Raw genomic sequence first — 22201 nt, 5'->3', positions numbered from 1 at the left:
CTAACACAGTATTTCCATTATCAGAAGAGAGATATGCAGAGTGCATAGAAATATAGAGGCCAAAAACATCTTTTCTGCTCCAACTGGCCACCTCTTTATAGAGCCGTTTGATTTATGTTGCCAGAGTCAAGTTCAGTGAGGAGATGTTTCATTTCAGATTACATCTTTTAAGTATCCTTGGGTCTGCTTTCTTGTGTATACACATAAGCAAAGATGCATAGAAGACTCTTATTTTTAAAACCACCATGTTATCTTCCTGAGTATCTCTGAAGGTGACATAAGAGGTTCCAAGTTGGAGTTCCAGGCTTGAGTAAAACCTTTTGATTTTATATGAGTCACAGGAATGTCTGTCTAAAGCAGTTCTTGTTGATTTTCTTACTGTAGGAACTTAAAAAGAAAAGAAGCACAGGCTGTTTTGGGGATATTTTGAGTATTGCCCTAACCAGATGCAAGTATCCTGACAATGAAAAAGGGTCCCTTTTTATCCAGTAAATTTTAGTTAAATTTCTTGCCCTCCTTTACTTTCTGATACTTATGCTCTAGAACATCTCTGATTTAGAAAGCATCTATTCACATTCAAATTGTTAATATTTTACGTTTAAAACGTGTAATGGAAGGTCCTCATGGTGTTTTATAAATATGTGCACACTATGTCTTGTGTTATCCAAGAGGGAAGGGTACTCTCTGCTGTGATTACTTGAACCAAGGTCAAAAGAGACACTTTGTAAAGTTACAAAGTCTGTTTACGACTACTGTTAACTGAGGCAGTGCGAGATGCTTCTTCAGAACTCCATCAGCTGCCTCCAAATGGTAAAATTTTTGTTTGTTTGTTTGTTTTTTAGCAGATGTAAGCTTTTATATATAGGATTTCCTGGACAAACAACAAGGTCCTACTGTATAGCACAGCGAACTACATTCAATATCCTATGATAAACCATCATGAAAAAGAATATTAAAGAAAGTGTATACATGTATAACTGAATCACCCTGCAGTACAGCAGAAATTAACACAACACTAAATCAACCACACTTCAACAAAAAAAAAGTTGTCTGTGTATGACCGAAAATCAAGCCTTGGCCTCCACTGTTCCACCCACTTTGGGAAATACCAAGCTTACATTGTTCTCCTTCTGTAACACCCTCCTCCCATCCCATCCACACTTCTTAAAGCCAGGTGTGTCTCTGGTGATCCTTCTCAGTTGCCACATCCCCTGTGAAGCTTTTCCTGAGAACAAGCTGTGAATCTTCTTCCCGTGAATTCCCTCTGCGCTTCGAGTGATTATTTCTTAGAGGACTCATTTCACCTCATCCTTGATTGTAACCCAAATGGTAAAAGTTTGACCTGATTAGAAGAGAAGATTGTATTTTCTTCATGAGCTACTGTGCACGTACCTGAGAAAAGCAGAAACTCCAGTTTATTAAAAATGCTTCTTAATTCCTATCCCTCTACTATTCCCCACCACAAGTCTTTAAAAGAGCCAGTAGAACTTTCTTCTTATAAATAATAAATAAATTCCCCTCATGGAGGAAAACATGACTTGTAATCTTCTAGCCGTTTTCTGATTCTAATGACTCTGTAGATGCCATGCTGTGAAAAGGGGGGACAGGATTGAGTTAAAGATGGGATTTTAAGCCCTAACTCTGACACTTAACTGTGCCACCTTCCTTAGTCACATGCATTTATTTCCTTCAGTTTTCTCATTTGGAAAATAGGCATAATAACTCTTCATTGAATGACTAGCTGCTTGGCAAACTCATAGGATTATTGTGAAGAATAAACTGATAATATATATGGAAGTCCTTGTAAAATGCAAAGCCCTAACAGAAGTAGTTTACTGTATAAACAGTAGTGGTTCAGATAGGAGTCAAGGTCTAGGGAGTTCTTGGAAAAAAGCCTTGTCAAAGTGAGTTGATTTTCTTGATCTTTGAGGGTCACTCTTTAGTTCCGATTTTTGCAGAATAGTCCAGGTTTACACACGTCGCCACAGACAGACTCTTACCAGCACGCCCTTTCACTTTTAAAAGTGCCCTCATTTGGGTGGTCCCTCTACTTTGCAATCATCCCAGGTAGGAGGTTGGAAGCAGGGTGTAGCTGCAAGTTTACCGCCACCGAAATCCTATTTCTCTTAAAACTTCTCCATCTGAGAATAAGTAACTCAGTTCTATTCTAACAATGTTAGATCTGTTGGGAAACAATGTGAAACGTTCATGATGTCAAACCATTTTCTATACCTTCATTCTGTTCCAGAGAAAAGTGATATGAGGGTAGAAATGAGAAGGAGACAAAAATTACAGAAAATTCACTATTTACTTGGAATTATTCAATTGTATTTTTTCTTTCTGAAATCCTACCTTTAAAGATCATTTTTCTCAGTTTTTAGTTATTAAATCTTAAAATTGTAATCGCTAGTATTTACATTTTTAAAAGTCTGTTGTCAGCTACAAGATTGGTATGAGTTTGCCCCAGTAGTGAAGGTTAATGGAAGTGTACCGGCTCTGAAAGTTAGCTAAAGCTGTTGGCTCATTTGTTTATTCATTCTCTCTTTTTTTTTTTTTTTTTGGCCACGCCCTTGGCATGTGGGGTTCTTAGTTCCCTGACCAGGGATTGAACCCACGCCCCCTGCATCGGAAGCACAGAGTCTTAACCACTGGACCGCCAGGGAAGTCCCCTCATTCATTCACTTAATAAGTACTTATCGAATGCCTTCCTTCCTGTCAGGTATAGTCCTAGGCATGGGGAATATAACAATGAACAAAACTGACCGGGCTCTGCTCTTCCCTACCTGCATTCACAGCCATCTTTCATCTGTCACAGGGTGTTCATTAACATTCTAGTATCAAACTGGCTTTTTCTTAATGTGACCAGAAGGACGGAAACAGAATTCAAACTGAATACCTTTTTCACTCTACAGTATTTTCTATTGCCAGGTCCCCAAACCAACCAAAATTGTCTAGCATATCATAGTCAGTATGCATCTTATACCTTAGAAATGTGTTGCATTTGTTCTTAACTTCCTCAAATCTAACTCTAAATAAATACTGATTGAGATCAGTACTGAAGTGATAAAGGTGGCCAGTGGGAATTATCCAACTTTTAAGGATTGCCCTTATTTATAGTTTTTATTGATATATCTGCATAGAACTGTATACAGCCTGTTGTTGTATACAGTTGTTACCAGACAGGATACAGTTTGTGAAGAGTGTAATTTTCATATGAAATGATAGCGTAGAAATCAGAGGTAAACTATGCCCCCTCTTGCATTGCTCTTTTCCAACTATGCACCTAAAAGGCAAGCAAGCATTCCATTGCATAACTGAGTATTGCCTCATGACTGCAGGAACATCAGTTATTGACTTAGAGTTCTCAGGGTTGGTTTGGACGGAAGAAGGTAGGTGAGGATGAGTGTGTGTGTCCCATACGTTGTTATTAAAACCTTCTTTTCAAAATTTTGTGTGAAATTTGGCAAGTACTTGAAAGTAAGCTAGAAATGTCACATACTCCGTATTCCATGAACAAAATTTGACTTTATAGACTCTGTTCTACAGACTTTCTATAATGTGCTTATGTGGCTTTTATAAATAAAGTTGATTTTCAAGTTTCATAATAAAATCAAAGTTTTCATGAGGGAGTGAAACCTCATTATTTAAGGACATTTTTTAAGCAATAAGTAATTGTTGGAAGTCTTTCTTCTAACTTCATTTTGGCTTTTGTTCTCAGATCATTTTTTCTTCAAAATACCATTTTGCTCTGGCTGTCATTTCCAAAAACAAATGACAGCAGAACTCCCCTGTCTGTGATCCTTAACAAAGTGCCTGAGGGGAGTCCACGTGCCCCTCTTCTAGTGTCAGAGGAAAACCTTTTGGGACCAGAGGCCACATTTTTCTACATAAAAAATATTTGAGACCTCATAAATGATTAGAAAATCTGGGAAGTAATTATCATAATGAGTATGAGCTAGTGAGGGGTTCATATTACGAATTTTTTAAAAAGCATACCTTAAAGCAAAGGAAAAGCATAAAATATCATCGCCTGGTCCTGCCCACGATGCACACTGCCAGGTTTATGCAGCTCCTAATGTGCTTTTAGACAGTTCTTATTTCCCTTAAATGTACAAATTCTGTGACGTTTAAGACACATTTGAGATGCAGGTCCTTTAAGTCTGTTGTTGAAGCTCTGCCAGTTGTCTCTAAAGTATTATTCCAGTAGGTTTCTATTTTTAATAAGAGATCTTAAAATTGTGATGTTAATTAAGTAGCAGGGAAAATAAAGCTGATTTTAAGTGTAATTATCATCATCATCATCATTATTATTATTACTATGCTTTTCATTTTATTTAGTAACAGGCAGAGTGAGTGTATTCATGTGGCCCTCTGCTGGAAACCCCTCGGTGGCATCTCACTCAGAGCATAATCCAGAGTCCTCACCAGGCCCCCAGGTCTCTGGCCCCATCACTTACTGATCTCACTCTGCTCCAGTGGCTCAGATCTTCATGTCGTTTCTTGAACACCTTAGGTGCTCATAACCTCAGGGCCTTTGCACTTGCTTTTCCTCTCTTGGAATATCTGCACGGGTAGCTCCCTTACTTCCATCAGGTTTTTACACATAAAAGCTACCATCACAATTAGACTTCCCTTGGCACCTATCGAAGATGTCAGACCTCCCCTTCCCGCCATTTCACAATCCCCTTGGCTGCTTTGCTATCTCCTTAGCATTTATCGCAGTCTAACATTTTATATATTGCCCCTTTTTTCACTCTCTATATTTTACTTATTTATTCTATAAATTTCCCCTAAACAAACCCCATTTGGGCAAAGATTTCTGTCTTTTTTGTTAATAGCTCTCTTTTCAGCACATACAACACTGTCTGGTGCACAGTAGATATTCAGTGTGTTCAGTAAATGAATGAATTTATTGAGATTTATCAAGTGCTAGACACTGTGCTAACGCTGTTACAAGCATTACTTTATTTAATCCTTTCGATGATGTGAGATAGATAGGTTCTATTTTATCCTCATAGGCAATAAGTGAAAAACCCATGAACCCCATATCATAGCTTAAGGCTTAGAGAGCTGGGTGAGTAATTCGGCCAAATCTCACAGCAAGTGAGTGACAGAACCGGAAGTGATCTCATGCCTGTCTGACTCCAGAGCTGGGCTGTTCACATCTATCTGGTGAACATCTATTTAGTATAATAAATTCACTTAGGAGTCTATGTGTTGTTAAGGAACAGGCTTTTTAAAGCATAAAAACAACAGAGGTTCAGTAGCTTAGGAACACAAAACCTCATATATATTGTTTGATAAAAATAAGCCAAAGGCACAGTTATGTTTTACACAAATCTTGGGGGGGGCTATGTGTCTTTTTATTTTACTTTATTTTTTTGAGTTTTATTGAGATATAATTGACATACAGCATCAATTAAACTGTAAGTTTAAGGTGTACAGCATAATGACTTGACTTATATTGTGAAATGTTTAACCCAGTGTGTTTAGTTAACATCCATCATCTTATACAAAAAAAAAAAGAAAAAAGAAAAAGAAATGGTTTTTTTCCTTGTGATGAGATAACTCTTAGAATCTAACCTCTTATGTAATATTTTTAAAAAGAAGATAATACTTGGAAATTCTCAGGAAAATTATAATAAAGTGTGTCACTGAAAGTATAGTTACGTGTACTAATGGTTGTCATGTTACTATACGTAAGATGTAGTAGTATTTCATTCATCAGATTTACTGGACAAAAAGATATTTATCAGTGCATATCGTTTCTTAAAATCTGCCCCTCTTCTCATGTTTTTTTTTTTCTCCTTTTCAGACCCTCCACCAGTGCTGCGTGTTGACGACCGGCAGCGGCTGGCGAGGGAGCGGCGTGAGGAGCGGGAGAAGCAGCTAGGTATCCCCAGCCCTCTCTTGAGCTTTCAAGGACACCGTTGTTGAAATGTTACTCTTTTCCCCTAGAGGATGATGGACAAACAGACATCACTTTAATAAGCATGCTTTCTAGCATGCCTTTATGAGTTTTGCAGATGAATTGGGAAACACAATTTAGTATGTTGATATAAACATAGAACTAGGGCTTCCCTGGTGGCGCAGTGGTTGGGAGTCCGCCTGCCAATGCAGGGGACACGGGTTCGTGCCCCGGTCCGTGAGGATCCCACATGCCGCAGAGCGGCTGGGCCCATGAGCCATGACCGCTGAGCCTGCGCATCTGGAGCCTGTGCTCCGCAACGGGAGGGGCCACAACAGTGAGAGGCCCACATACCGCAAAACAAACAAACAAACAAACAAAACCCATAGAACTAAATTTTAAGCAACAATGAAGTCCGGCCCAGGATTAGGGACGTTTTCATTTCTTGTATCGTAATGACAGTTTAATGTGGCACCGGAGGGCATGTATATATCAGAGGCGTGATGGCTCAGCTTACATTTTACAACTTAAAAAATACCAGGAGAGGGCTTCCCTGGTGGCACAGTGGTTAAGAGTCCGCCTGCCGATGCAGAGGACATGGGTTCATGACCCGGTCCGGGAAGATCCCACATGCCGCGGAGCGGCTGGGCCCGTGAGCCATGGCCGCTAAGCCTGCGCGTCCGGAGCCTGTGCTCCGCGACGGGAGAGGCCACAACAGTGAGAGGCCCGCGTACCGCAAAAAAAAAAAAAAAAAACAGGAGAGCCAGCATGTGGTTCTTTTTATGTGAACAGTTATGAGACTGTGCACTGCTAGGGCACTCACTGCTTTCCCTGTTAAAATTATGCTGCTGTTGAATTTATAGACTGATGCTACCAATGTGCTGCCAGGAAAAACACAAGACCTGTGCTGAGGGGTCTGATTTTTCTTTTGTTATCTAAGGCCCTTGCAAAAGGTTAGCAACTGCAGCATTTGCCACATAATCACCTAGAGAGCTGGGTCACAGGACTAGCTTACCAGGAAGCCAAGATCCGAGCACTCAGCAGTCCTTGTCTTCCAGAACACTGAGCGAGGATATTGGTGCCAGCTCCTCCTTTAATGTCCATTTATGCAAAGTTGCTAAAACAGGATACTCTCTTTATGTGCCTTGGAAAGATGAAATGCCTAGTCAGTGTGTCTCATTGTTTCTGGAGCATCTGGATATTTTAAAACCAGAGCTGAGTTAGGTTGCCACAGTCTTTCCAGTGGATGACCTATTACTTTTCTAAAGTTCTACTGCGTTTTGTAAAAGTTAATGTTTCAGTTGGAAAACCCAGCCCCATATCCCGTCTCTGATTATTTGTATTCAAGAATCCAGATTTGTGAAATACACTGAAAGCTGGTTTTCAAAAGTCTGTTGACATTGTTTACATTCTTTGAACACAGGCCTCTTTCTCTCCCTTGCCATCACGGTCATGTGAGGTCATTTCTTTTGCTGCCAAGGTTTTTTCAACACAAATTTCAATGACTTGCTGAAAGTAAACAAGCTGCGTGTTTCTGTGTTTAGAGTTTGCACCCAGGCTTGAAGTTCCCTGCCTCTGTCAGGTCTCCCTCGGGCTGGTAGGTTCTTGGAGAACAGGGGTGCCTGTGGCCCTGAGGGGGGTCCCTCTTTGCTTGGAGTTCTGTGCAGTCTGGAGATCTTTCTTCTGTGAACTGTGCCCACTGCTCCCCAGTAAAGGTCAGTTAGACAAGTGGATCAGAACTGAGAGGGAAAGGCAGAGCTACTAAAGCAAGAAGAGATTCCAGGTGAGCATAATTATTTACACTGTGGTTTTGGATCCATCCAAGCAAAGATAAGCACTTGTGTCCTCTCCCCTCTCCACCCCATCCCTGTTGGGTTAGGTTTCCCACTGTTAAATGTCTCCTTAGCACTGCAATGCGGATTCATATCTACCTGAGTAAAAGTAGCTCCATAGGGTCAGGAGACTACTCCTTTATAATTTAAATCCCATCATGAATTAGCTTCTACACCTTAACTCATACCTTTCCATTTGGGTTTCTTTGTCTTTCAAATCCAGGCGTTAGTTTTTTTTGTAGAAAGTATAAATATGCTAGTCACACAAAAATCATTTCCCTTCTTATGCTATAAAGTTGTATAGCTGTGAGCCTGCAGATTCTCCCTACAAGTTGCCTAACTTTATCTGTTGTGTGGCTGGGTTTCTTCTTATTATGTGGCCCCATTTTAATTCATATCGATGATGTAGAACATGGCTTATTAGTTTATATAGTTAAAAACTCTATTTGCTAGGTATTGTGTTAAGAAGATGAATAAAGGTTGAGGCCCAGCCCTCCAGGGCTAGCTACAGTCTAGTGGTGGGGAGGCGGGAACAGATAAACACACAGCAATTCTAATAGAGGGTGGTATTGAAGGGGTATGCACATGGGGCATCGAGAACCCCACAGAAGGACCTAACCCAGCCTGAGGATGTCAGGGGCCACCTGAACGTCCAACTAGAGGATGAAGAGGAGTCATCCAAGGAGCTAGAAGAGGTGGGGACTATAGAGCACTGACGCAAGACAAGTGGCAAAAGGGCATCTGGTAACAGACCCAACCTGCTTATCAGATTCAGATTCTTTTTTTTTTTTTTTGCGGTACGCGGGCCTCTCACTGTTGTGGCCTCTCCCCTTGTGGAGCACAGGCTCCGGACGCGCAGGCTCAGTGGCCATGGCTCACGGGCCCAGCCGCTCTGCGGCATGTGGCATCTTCCCGGACCGGGGCACGAACCCGTGTCCCCTGCATCGGCAGGCAGACTCTCAACCACTGCACCACCAGGGAAGCCCTTATCAGATTCTTATATGGGTCAAAGTAACGTTCAGATTATTGTATTATCCTGTGGTCACAGCTTTACTTTGTTGGTGAGCTAGCGTATCATAGACATGGTTTTTCTTTCTTCTTACCCCTACCATATTTAATACCATAGTTTTCCTTCTTTTTTTTTTTTTTTTTTGACCCCACCACTCAGTTTGTGGGATCTTAGTTCCCCTGACTAGGGATTGAACCTGGGCCCTCGGCAGTGAGAGGAGTCTTAACCGCTGGACCGCCAGGGAATTCCCAGTTTTCCTTAATTTTGATCTTATCTCTTTTGTTGTTGTTGACAGTCATAATTTTAATGAAATACATTTTTATCTATCATATTTCTATTTTATTTTACTCATTTTTATTTTTTTCTGCATTATTTGCATTTTCTTTTAAAATTTCTTTAAAATTTTGGCCTATTCTTTTTTTTTTGCGGTAGGCGGGCCTCTCACTGCTGCGGCCTCTCCCGTTGCGGAGCACAGGCTCCCGTCACGCAGGCTCAGCAGCCATGACTCACGGGCCCAGCCGCTCCTCAGCATGTGGGATCCTCCCGGACTGGGGCACGAACCCGTGTCCCCTGCATCGGCAGGCGGACTCTCAACCACTGCTCCACCAGGGAAGCCCTTGGCCTATTCTTTTACACTTAAGCTGTCAGAGTAGAAACTCATCTTCATAAATACACAAACATACATGCATATGTACATTTGTAAAAGAATCATCTAAAATCTAGCATCTAATTTAAGCTGTGCCTTAGAATACATAAGGGTAATTTCTTAAAAAAATTTAGTTCTAAAAGAAAAAGTGCAGCTGATAAACTACCATAAATATAAACTGTGCTTTGCAGAAGCTATGATGGGAGTAGAATAGTTTAAAAGAAAAAAAAAAAAGGTGGGAGGGGTGGGGAAGGGCTGTCACTTAATAGCAGGTCTTTGGGGTGTGCTTTTTGAAAACACGAAAGCAGTCGATAATATCAACTATTATCAAACTTTCAAACTTTAAAGCTTTCCAAGTTAGAAAAAAAAAATACATTCCAGAAATCCCAACAAAGCAAAGTTTAAAGTCATTGGCCAGTGAGACTGATTATTCACTGTTGGATATAGGTTGAAATTAACATTGAAATCATTAAAGATTTTTTTTTTGTAATCCACATTTTTAAAAAGCAAGTTAAAAAGAAGGAGAATAAAGGTCTTTGTTTTGGGTTGCATGTCATGTTTGTATTGTTTTGCAAACAGGGAGGATCTATTAATAACTTTCTGTAGGATAAATTTCTGAGTCATGCTTTAATGCTTTCTGGTAGGATTATGTCATGTGGCCTGCTCTTTCCACATTATCCTTCAATTTATCACATAAAATCAGGCATAATTCTTCAAGTACGGGACTGTTCTGTTTGTTTGGTTGAGCATATGCACTCTGAAAGCTTTATTTTTCTGCCTTAAAAAGTTTTCCCATGAAGAAATCTCCTCAACCACTCTATTTCATCTGATTCTATTCAGGCCATTCCTTCAAACTTCTCTCTCTTGACTTCTGCATCTTTTTTACCATCTCTCTTCTAAGCTTTAATTTTGGTTCTCTTCCTGGGGTAAGTGGGAGAATTGTATTTGTAATTGTACAAAAAAGGAGGGTTGTGTCATGGTTTCAACCCTCCTTTTTTTTTTTTTTTTTTTTTTTTTTTTTCTTTTTGTGGTATGCGGGCCTCTCACTGTTGTGGCCTCTCCCGTTGCGGAGCACAGGCTCCGGACGCGCAGGCCCAGCGGCCACGGCTCACGGGCCCAGCCGCTCCGCGGCATATGGGATCCTCCCAGACCGGGGCACGAACCCGTATCCCCTGCATCGGCAGGCGGACTCTCAACCACTGCGCCACCAGGGAGGCCCCTCAACCCTCCTTTTTTGATAATATGGGTTTCACATTTCCAACTCACTCATAAGGCAGTAGATGCTTTCCTGTCATCTGAAACTCAGCCTCTATACCAGCGGTCCCCAACCTTTTTGGCACCAGGGACCAGTTTCGTAGAAGACAATTTTTCCATAGGGGCATGGTGGTTGGTTGGTATAGGCGGTAATGTGAGCGATGGGGAGCGGCAGGTGAAGCTTTGCTCGCTTGCCCACCCCCCACCTCCTGCTGTTCAGCCCGCTTCCTAACAGACCTCAGACCTCTACCGGTCCGTGGCCCACAGGTCGGGGACCCCCACTCTATACAACTACATTGCCCATCAACCTTCACTCCAGAACACTCCTCTGAGGAATTTCTGTGTCTCGGTCAATTGCACCAGCATCCCCCTGCCCCTCCCAATTATCTTTCCGCTATTTTTGATGCTTTCTCCTGCTGCTGGAGGCACTGGCATCTTTCTACCAGCCTTAACTACCGCATCTTTTACAGAATGAAACGTGGTGGTCCAGGGCTGTGCACTGCCTAGTCTCCTCTCGGACCTGTTGAGCCGCTTGTAGGTACCAGTGGTCAGTCTGGACTCAGCCTAGTCCTCTAGCTGGGGCTTCAGCTACCTCTAGCCTGGTTTGTAGGTGGAATTTGCCACACTCACTATCCCTGAATCCATTTAGTCACAAGACCAGCAGGCCTCTGTCTTCAACATAGGTCTCAGATCCATGCCTTTAAATTTGCTGCCTCTGCTCTCATCCTAGTTCAGACCTTAGTAAATTTAGATTTTAGTTACCCAAAACTATCTCATAGATGTACCTCATTCCTCCAGCTCGGTCATGGTTAGTTCCAGTCCTTCTTTTTGACGCCTTCCTGGTTTTTATGATCTTTCCCCTTTTGGAAACTCTCATTTTCTTACTCTATATCTTGCATAACTATCATATTTTAGCTCATAGTCTAGTGCTACTTTATATGCTACTGAACTTTTTCTATTTGGACTCTATAGAACTTTCTGGTTGTATATATTTTAAGCTTTTAAAGCATATGGCCATGGTTTTCTAATTCTTTTTATCCCAATATTCAGCGCTAAATATAAAACAGACACATAATAAATATTTGCTGATTTTCCTGATTTTACCCAAGCCTTTAATTATGTATTAATAATATTAATATTATTCATTAATAATAATAATGTTTATTGAGCACTAACTATGGGCCAAGCAGTGTTCTAAACACTTCACTCTGTATTATCACATTTAGGTGAAAATTAACACAATGGTTGTACTTTTTGTGTGAGCCTGCCATAGTTGCTGATGTTAAGTTATTTTATGGACTGTCATTTATTTTATTTTAAAAGTGCATTGTGATAATTTAGCTCAAGGGAGGAACTGAATCTTAAAAAATGGGATAGTTAATAGACCCTTTTTTCTTTCTGCCATATCAACTATTTAAGCATATTTTTAATATGTACAGGGTCACCTATATCAATGTTTACATTCTTCAACAAGTGGTGATTCTGTTAAGTAGAGAGTGGTCCCTATGCTTCAGATGTGGTGGTAGATTTTCCGAAGTTTCAGAGCTGGACACATACCCAGCTCTCACGTGGAGGAAGAGCTATTCTGCTTCCTCATGCACAAGCAAGGTACATGGGTGCTGTACTCACTGTCCATTTGACACAGAACCAGAAGGTAAATATAAGTGTTGGAGCAGATTCTGATATCTTTTTGAGAAAATTTGGTGGCATTGACCATTTGTTAGCCTTGGAGTCCATTAAGAGTCTGTAAGAACTTGGAATGGATCCTGGTTACTAATTTCTCTTCAAAAACATCTACAAGAATCAAAGCATGTAGAATTTATGCAATAGTATAAATTTTTGACTTTAGATAGTTTAAAGTAATACTAACTACCACCACTACCTTTTTTTACAGCTGTTTCCTGCTGTTTTAATTCACATATTCATTCACCTAATATTTGATGTGCGGTCACTATTGAGCCAGGAACCCTGGGGCTCTTAATGTGAGAGATCAATTTTCTAACCTCCTGGAACTTATATTGCTATGCACTCCACCTGGAATGTTTGTCCTGAGAGATACAAGTAGCTTATTCTCTCTCCTCCTTCCGATATTGTTTATTTTTTTTTATTTTTTATTCTTTTACATCTTTATTGGAGTATAATTGCTTTACAATAGTGTGTTAGTTTCTGCTTTATAACAAAGTGAATCAGTTATACGTATACATATGTTCCCATATCTCTTCCCTCTTGCGTCTCCCTCCCTCCCACCCTCCCTATCCCACCCCTCTAGGTGGTCACAGAGCACCGAGCTGATCTCCCTGTGCTATGCGGCTGCTTCCCACTAGATATTGATTTTATGTTTGGTAGTGTATATATGTCCATGCCACTCTCTCACTTTGCCACAGCTTACCCTTCCCCCTCCCCATAACCTCAAGTCCATTCTCTAGTAGGTCTGTGTCTTTATTCCTATCTTACCCCTAGGTTCTTCATGACATTTTTTTTTCTTAAATTCCATATATATGTGTTAGCATACAGTATTTGTCTTTCTCTTTCTGACTTACTTCACTCTGTATAACAGACTCTAGGTCCATCCACCTCATTACAAATAGCTCAATTTCGTTTCTTTTTATGGCTGAGTAATATTCCATTGTATATATGTGCCACATCTTCTTTATCCATTCATCCGATGATGGACACTTAGGTTGTTTCCATCTCCTGGCTGTTGTAAATAGAGCTGCAATGAACATTGTGGTACATGACTCTTTTTGAATTATGGTTTTCTCAGGGTATATGCCCAGTAGTGGGATTGCTGGGTCATATGGTAGTTCTATTTGTAGTTTTTTAAGGAACCTCCGATATTGTTTAAATGCCGTCTCTTCAGTGAGGCCTTCCTTGGCCATCTTACTCAAATTTGCAGTTCCCCCAAACTAGTCCTCTGTTTTTCTCCACGTCACTGTCAGTATCTAAGCATGTATATATTTTATTTGTTTGTTGTCTGTCTGCTTTCACTGGAACATAAGCTTAATAAAAGAGAGGACTTGTGTCATTTTTAAATTTCTATAGCCTAGTACCTAGAATAGTGCCTGGCACATAGTCAATGTCTAACAGTTGTTGGTTGAATGATAAATGAATAGTAAATCTGTATGTTTCAATATAAGTAGAGGTGAATGCAGCAGGTATACTGCAAATTAGTTAGACATTACCAAATTATCAGGTAATACCCACCCTTATAATAGTCCACTCAAACAAGTCTGAAATTCTTATTCTTAAGCATCTTCTCAGTTAGACGAACGAGGATACAAAGGTAATCTATAGAATAGTTGTGCCTTAAAACTGCTTGGTCTTCATATATGTTATGAAACTAATAGTCCTACAATATGTTGAGAAATTCAAAGGAATATCTAAGGAATATTTAGCAGACGAATAGTCTTCTGTGTTTAGGAAGATATAAGGTTTCCCTTTTTGAAGGTGATACAGATTAAAGTTTGAAGTATTGATGCGCATGGAGTCACATTCCCAGCTGGGGGCTTTCTGAGAGTCTATAAAGTCATGGAAGCTTATCAGAGAATTGTATGATTGACTCATAGCTCATGAAGAAAAAATAAACTTAATCAAATCTCTCATTCAGTTCATTCATATTGGATTTTATCGCTAAGTTCAAAGCTGTACAGGAGATCTATCATAATGTATTATATTAGAAATAACAATAAGATAATCTGAAAAGGATTTTGACCTTCAATTAAATTATTTTTGCATTGTTTCTCAGATAATTTCACCAGACTTCCTTGCCCTTCCAGTCACAGCTTTTCTGCTTTGCTTCCCTCCCCACCCTTCTTACTCAGTGTGTGTTATCACCTCTGGCAGCAGTATTAATAAGAGCGCAGTCAAGAGATAAATGATCATTTCAACCTGGCTTAGAATGTTCATCTCAAAAATGTTGATAGAGAGGTTAGAATTAATTAGTAAACAACCAGTGATGCCGTACTCTGATTAGCATCATAAGTGAAACTGTCCCTGGTTTTACATTTCACATTATTATCATTGATAGACAGTCATTGGTTTTAATAAGACTATCCACACACCAAAAACACAAAAACAAAAGCAGACTTTGGGAAAGTCTTTCTAATCCAAATTTTTACTGGATAAAACTTTGACAGATCTGTGGTCAACCATGGCATCTGCTCTCCTAAAGTTGTCACTTAATGAATGAAGTGTACAAAAGCTCCCAAGGCCTCCAGGCAGGTTATGAACCACCAAAGGATCTGAGTACATGTTAGTGGGAGGAATTTGGACAGGAGCACATACCAAAGCACTGCATCATGAGTCAGGCTCAAGACAGGAAAGAATAAATGCTTGTTGCAGGATGGATTAGATAACTCAGAGGCTGAAGCTTTGACCTAAGGTGAATCATTGTGACTAAGCAGCCATTGTTTATTTCTCCCAGGTTGACTTTGCCTTTAAAGCTGACAATTAAAAGGTCTTAAAGCCTGAAAAGTAAATGGTCTTTTAAATAGACGATGATGAAGGCCAAGAGTGACATTAGAAGATCAGGATCTTCACATTGGATGAACCCCTTGTCCCGATCTAGAGGAGGAACTTTAGTCATGGGGAGGTGTTCCAAATCCTGCCTTTTAGCATAATGGTTCCTCGTTTTCTTCTAGAGTCAGACGGTCCAGAGTTTGGATTCCAGTTCCACCACTGACTAACTCTGAGACATCAGACAGGTTACTTCACTTCTCTGTGAATAAGTTTAATAAAATAAGTTTAATAAAATAAGTTTAATAGCAGTGTCTATGTCACTGGCAGCTATGAAGGTACTGCCTGTAAATCACTTGGTGTCAGCATAAAGAATTGAGCACAGCTCACCGTGATGATGGTGGTGATAAAGATGAGGATGGCAGGTCATATGACCCCAGAGACTGACCTAGTTGCCTGGGATTGGAGAAACCTAATGTTTCTGAGCTACAGAGAGACAAAGATAGAGGGGTGTTTGTGATTCTGGTCTAGTAGGCTGGGGCTCAGTAAGACAGCCAGGGAAGAGGATGGCAACATTCTATAAGGAGTGAAAGTGGATTAGGGTCAAGGCAGTAACAAAAAGATTCCAAGGACAACCATTGCTCTGTGTGCTTTAGCAAAACTCCATTTACTTTAGCTGAGGCTAAACCCTCCTTTAGGCCTAGCTCTGAAGATAAGAAGTCCTGGCACAGTATTGCTTTCCTATCTCCAAAGAAAGGGTCTAGATATTTCACAAGTTATAAGCACCTCAGCCGTGTCTCAGCACCTCAGTCCCATTAGTCTACCACTATGTCAAGGGAAGAAGGCAAAGTAGTAAGTCCCCTCGGGCAGGAGAGACAAGTGTCGTGGGTATCTGCAGGGTCATCCATATTACCAGGCAGTTCTCCAGTGTAATATTCAAATGAGAGGAAAGTAGAAACACAGTTTAAATGACTTGTTGAGAAAGCTTTGAATTAACACTAAAGCTCAATGTAAATCACTTTGCTTGGAACTCATATAATCCTTTAACTCCTTAGCTCATTTATTCTTCATACTTTTGTCATCTGCTAAACTACACACAGTTTTATATGGGGAAGAACTCAGTAAGAGCAGAGTAGTTACGATCTAGAGTACAGGTAGGAGTCTGAAGGAGCTATGGGAGTGACTTTGCCACCAGAGGAAGGGCCATTTGACCCAGGACTTGAAAGATGGTTGAAGTTTGCCAGGTGTGAAGAGGTGTTTTGGGCAGGGGATAGCTTGTAAAAAGGTACATGATTAGACGGTCAATCTAAGGAGTTGAACTGGGGAACAGTGGGGAACCAACAGGTTTTCAAGCAGGACTGTGACATCGGGTTTGGGGGTGGGGGGGAAGATGTCTCTGAGAACAGTATGAAGGATGGATGTGAAGAGGAGATAGACTAAACACCAGGAATAAGAAGGGAATGAGGGCTTAAATACAGTAGAATCGAAAGGATGGGAGGGGAGACGAATTCTGATGTAAAATGATGGAGTCAATTGTGGAAGTGTAGAGTTAGGTTGGAGCATCCATGAGGTGAAATTGAGAATGACCTTGAGGGGTCTAACTTTGTAAACCATTAGGAGGTCATGTATCTGCTATCAGAACGTAGAAGGCAGAGCAGGTTCTGGCTTGAGGTAGGGATGAATATGCAGATATGAGTAAGGTTATGTGATGGATCTGACCAGGATATTCAAGTGGAAATTTTAAGCAGGAAGTTGTGAATACGGAGGAAATCATGTGTAGTAACAGAAAGTACAGGCTTTGGAATCAGAGCTGACTTAAAATTTCAACTCTACCTCTTTTAGACCATGTGATCCTGGGAGAGCTATTTATCTCCTTTGGGTTTTTTTTCTTCATTTGATTTTTACTACCAGACAAAATGGGATTATTATTCCCACATTTATTACAATTTTGTTTTCATTTGCCTGATAGCTATTTGTTCATTCATTATTTTCTTTGACACTTTGTTTTAGGTTTGTTTCTTTTAAACTACGTAACTGGGTGTTTTGTGTTTTGGCCTGGTCTAAAAGTCTCAATCTTAGCTAATAGGCTTAGTTTCATTCCTTTAGCTTTTAGTTTTGGCCTGGTCTAAAACTCTCAGTCTTAACTAATAGGCTTAGTTTTATTCCGTTTAACTTAGTTTCATTCCTTTTAAACTTTGTTTTTATCCCTTTTTATGGTAGGGGTAGGGTTGGTGGTATAGAGGTGTAGGCGTTGGTTTGATGCAAGTACTGTTCATTCCATGATTCCCCGTATTAATTTAGAAGTTGTGCTATAATTTTCCATACTATTAGTGGTTACCTTTTCATTCCCATTTCTTCATTATTAAATAAAATTAATTAGTATTTCCTACACAGATGCTCTTATTTTTCAGTCCACAGCCCCCCTTCCCAGGGTTGATTAACCAAGTTAAGCCTTTTTTTTAATTAATATTTAGCACCAAAAAAATCAGTGTTTTCATACCAACATAAAAATGAAATTTATTTGAATGTAAGTAATCACAATAATTATTGAGATAAAGCACAAAAATTAAATTTTTAGCCCTCAAAATCAAAACAGAAAGAAACCTAATTGTAATCCCTCATATGTCCTCAAAGGTAAAAACAACTGAGTCATGGGAGTGAACTGAAAAAGATCTTAGAGAACATTTTGTACACACTCTCTAACTTAGAAGTCAAAGGGGTTAGCTAATTTTTCCAAGGTCACACAGAATTAGCGGCAGAATCAAGATCCAAACTCATATATTATCACTTGTCGTTTTCTGACTTTTCATGATATTACTGGCTGTTCTGGTAGCCAGTGTTACCAGTAACCTATTCATAGCCTTCCATATCCTAGCATGAACCTAAGCTGTGTGTGTTTCGGAGGTTCAGTGTTAACATTGCTCTAATTCTATGAGTGTCATCATTTTCTTTCCCTCACATGGTAGTGGAACACGTTCTTCACCCACACTGTTGTAAGCCTGCTCGGGAGGACCAGGCTGGGCACTAGATGGTCGAATGTGACTGGGACAGGAGTTGACCCAGCCCACGAGTGCACCATCTGGTTCTCTGTCCTATCTGTGTTCTTCTGTTTAGCTGCCTTTTTTCTGTAGCGATAAGACAGGAGTTAGTATAACGATCATAAAGATTGACTCACTATAATTATCTACATGTACGGAGTCCCTACCATGCACCTGGCACTGCCCTAAGCACTCTATATGTTACTACCGCGAGCCCACCTAGCAGCCCTGTCAGGAAGACGGCTCGAGGAAACGAGACCACAGAAGGCACTGCTTGCTCAGTGACACATACGGGGGGGTGGCAGGAGTGGGGGGTGGACTCAGGTTCCTGTGAAGCCAGAGCTTCTACTCTATCCTACACCCTTTCGTTTCAAACTCCTTTTAGTACACGAGTCACTGTGCGTTTCTAAACAGAGTTCAAATGGATGGCGAATTTCCCCTTTGTGTGGCACTGACACCCTGTTACAGTGTCATTGAAGTATAATCCTGGTGGCAGCAACTCAGGGATGGGACTGGGTTGTTAAGATCCAGGGGCCACAGTGGGTTTTCTCATTTTTATGTTATGATCTCAGAGTCCAGGAGAAAATGATAACTTCACAAGAGTAAAGGTTAATGCTATTCATCACAGGTCCTTTTTTGGGGACATGTTATTCTTTTATAGAGCTGCCACTATGAAATTAGTGAACGTTAATGCTTTAAATACTGAATGAGTTGTTATTTGTCTGTTCAGACCACCATAACAGACTACCATAGATTGCATGGCTTAAACAACAGAACTTTATTTTCTTACAGTTCTGGAAGCTAGAAAGTTCAAGATCGAGGCTACGGTAGGCTTCAGTTTCTGATGAGAGCTCCTTTCCTGGCTTTCAGGTGGCCGCTCTGTTCTCACATGGTCTCTCCTCTGAGCGTGAAGAGAGAGGGAGAGTGAACTCCCTGGTGTCTCTTTTTATAAGGACAGTAATCCTATTGGATTAGGTCCCTACCCTTATGACCTCATTTAACCATGATTACCTCCTGAAGGCCCTATCTCCAAATACAGTCACATTGAGCGTTAGGGCTTCAACATATGAATTGCAGTGGAGGGGACACAATCCAGTCCATAGCAATTGTTGATTTTTTTTCTTGCATTCAAAAGTCTCATTTCTTAATGAGAAAATACAAAACTTTGATATTATCTATCATCCACAGGGAATATTTTAAATAACTAAACCTCTTAGAATAAGTTAACTTTCAGTTCTTATTAAAATATTGAAATATTTTACATTATCCTTCAGTTTAAAGGACTGCATGATCTGTACTTGGTAATAATCCTAGCAGTCACCAGCATACTCTGCAATAATATGAAACTGCTGTTTGCTATTTCGCCATTGTTTGCCTGTTCTCTGTATGGCTGTTTAAAGACGACAGTTGTTTAAAAAGGCACTGCAATAGGATCTCCACATCCTGGTAGAAAATTAGAAGTGGAACTCAAGAGTTTGATAAAGAAGTATTCTTCCTTTAAAAGATTATTTGGGATAAAACTAATTATTGTTGTAATAATGTCTAGCCCTGTTGTGATTGATAACACAATGTTAAGAGCTACCTTTAATTTTCTGAATTGGAATTATGATGATGACAAATCTGGCAATAATGGCTAATATTTACTGAATGCTTACTAAGTGCAGAGAACTATTCTAACTATGTTAGGTGTAATGATTCTTTTAATCCTCACAGTAAACCCATGAGAAGGTCCTATATGCAGCCAAAATTTACCCTGACAGAAGCGAGGCATAAGGAAGTTAAGTAATTTGCCTAAGACCAGACGGTTACGGGTGAATGAGTCAAGAAGTAGTTCTCAATGAATCAGGAAGTAATTAATTAGTAAGACCCTTGGCTATGTACAAGTTGTGAAAAACACTACAGTGAGTGGGAAAAAAGTGGGGAGGGGGAGTCCTTTGCTACATAGAAATCAGAGTATAAGAAATGCTAAAGTTTGTGGTAGATGTCATAAGAGCAGCAATGAGCCCTGAAGAGATGAAGCTTCTGGAGAAGACCTTAAGGGCAGTGGTCCTCCATATGCCATCAGGGGGTCACTTGGGACCAGAATCACCTGGGAAGTTTGTTTAAAATGAAGATTACTGGGCCCCATCCTAAAAGAAGTGGAAATGAATGAGGGTTGGAGCCCAGCAATCTGTGTTTTCATGAGGCTACTGCCTTAAAGGATGGATCTGTTTCAATAAAAAAAAGGATAGCAACTTTCCCAGCAAGGCAACCACAGGAGCAAAGAGATGGGGGAAGTATGGTTTGTTTAGGAGGTGCAGTAAGGAGAAAGGTCTCCAGGGAGAATGAAGAGGCTGTTTTGGAGAGCAATGCAGAACAAGACCAAATAGAGATATTAAGGCCAAGTTTAGGTAGGACTTATTTCATTTAGCATAATATTCTCTAGGTCCATCCATGTTGTCACAAATGGCAAGATTTCATTATTTTTTATGGCTGAGTAATATTCCGTGGCCTATGTATACCACATCTTCTTTGTCCATTCATCTATTGATATGGACACTTAGGTTGCTTCCATATCTTGGCTATTGTGAATAATGCTGTCTATCTGTTACTTTTAATATGTGTTCTCAGAGTATTTTTTAATTTATTCAATCATCTAGTAAACATTTATTAAGCACATACTATGTGCTTTTTCTCTGAGTAAACTTTTAACTTGGGCCTGAGAATTTCTTTAAAACCATGGGCTTTTAACATTGGAAGGCAGGAATCTTGAAGATCAATTTCTTCATGTTTTAGGCAAGAGAAAACTGAAATCCAAATGAAATTGTTCAGGTCTCACTATGTGTTAGCAGCAGAGCTGCTGGGAAAACCCAGATCTCTGTGTACCACCCTGAGTGATGTCAGAGGACAAACTTACCGTGGGTTTGTCCTCATCCTTTTCCTTCCGTGAAAGTCAAGTCAGTTCAGATCCATTTCAGTAGATTTGTCTCCTGAAATGAATAGCTCTGGAAGGATTTAATGGTAGCAGAAATACAGAATCTCTAATATCAAATATTTAGAGGAAACAAAATGTTCTGAATTAATTGTTTTTCTCTTAAAAAGTAACATTTTAATTGACATACCACTGTAGTGTCCTCCAGGTTTATGCTCGATATTTTGTTTGGACACTTTTGCCAACAATGTTAATAACTCACATTAAAAATGTGTTTAGCTGTCACGGCTGAAGGAAGCATCATATTTTTTAAAGTTTTGTGGGATTTATTTTTTCCCTGAAATGAGGAAGGAGCATATATATGTAAAGAAGAAAGGAAGCATTCCATCACTGAACCATATTTTTTGAGTTGTCTATTTTCATTCAGCTTTTTTTTTTTAAGTCTTACCTAAATAGATTGTGAACTCTTCAGACACAAGGTCGGCTGCTTATTTGAGCCCTGACATCCTTTTACTGACTCGGTGTGATATGCCTGTGAGGCATATCTTTCATCAACTATCAATCTTTGGGATTTTCTCCCAAATCCTTTTAACACTTACAGAACCAATGCTATGTTGAAACAAATGAAGTCACACACTTATTTTTTCGTAAATTTTTTTAATTTTATTCATTTAATTAACTTATTTTGGGCTGCCTTGGGTCTTCATTGCTGTGTGCGGGCTTTCTCTAGTTGCGGTGAGCGGGGGCTACTCTTCATTGCAGTGCGTGTGCTTCTCTCTTGTTGTGGAGCACGGGCTCTAGGCACGCAGGCTTCGGTAGTTGCGGCACGTGGGCTTAGTTGCTCCATGGCATGTGGGATCTTCCCAGGCCAGGGCTTGAACCCGTGTCCCCTGCATTGGCAGGCGGATTCTTAACCACTGCACCACCAGGGAAGCCCAAGGCACACACTTTTGATCTGGAGGATATCACATGTTTTAATGAGAGAGAGAGACAGATGGTACTGTGGGTTTGAGGGCATCACATCGCTATCAGCATTGAGATGTGATGCATGCCTGTGATGCATGCACTCTTCTGCAGTAATAATATACCAAACTAGAGGGCTGTTTCAGTTCCCAAAGAGTAGAATTCAGTGCATCTTCTTTGGCCTC

General features: G+C 40.2%; 1 protein-coding gene across 3 annotated transcripts in view; it reads left to right on the top strand.

Moving 5' to 3' along the window:
• The window catches only part of MAP7 (microtubule associated protein 7), a 166840-nt gene that overhangs the window by 107274 nt on the left and 37365 nt on the right, over positions 1–22201 (top strand). For all 3 annotated transcript variants that reach the window (XM_081250545.1, XM_081250544.1, XM_081250546.1), the window contains exon 3: positions 5816–5893. In XM_081250545.1, the coding sequence (XP_081106671.1) occupies positions 5816–5893 (78 nt within the window). The remainder of the gene's footprint in view (positions 1–5815; positions 5894–22201) is intronic.

Source organism: Mesoplodon bidens, assembly GCF_964165515.1.
Source record: "Mesoplodon bidens genome assembly, chromosome: 12".
NCBI lineage: Eukaryota > Metazoa > Chordata > Mammalia > Artiodactyla > Ziphiidae > Mesoplodon > Mesoplodon bidens.
This window is presented reverse-complemented; position numbering and strand designations above follow the sequence as displayed.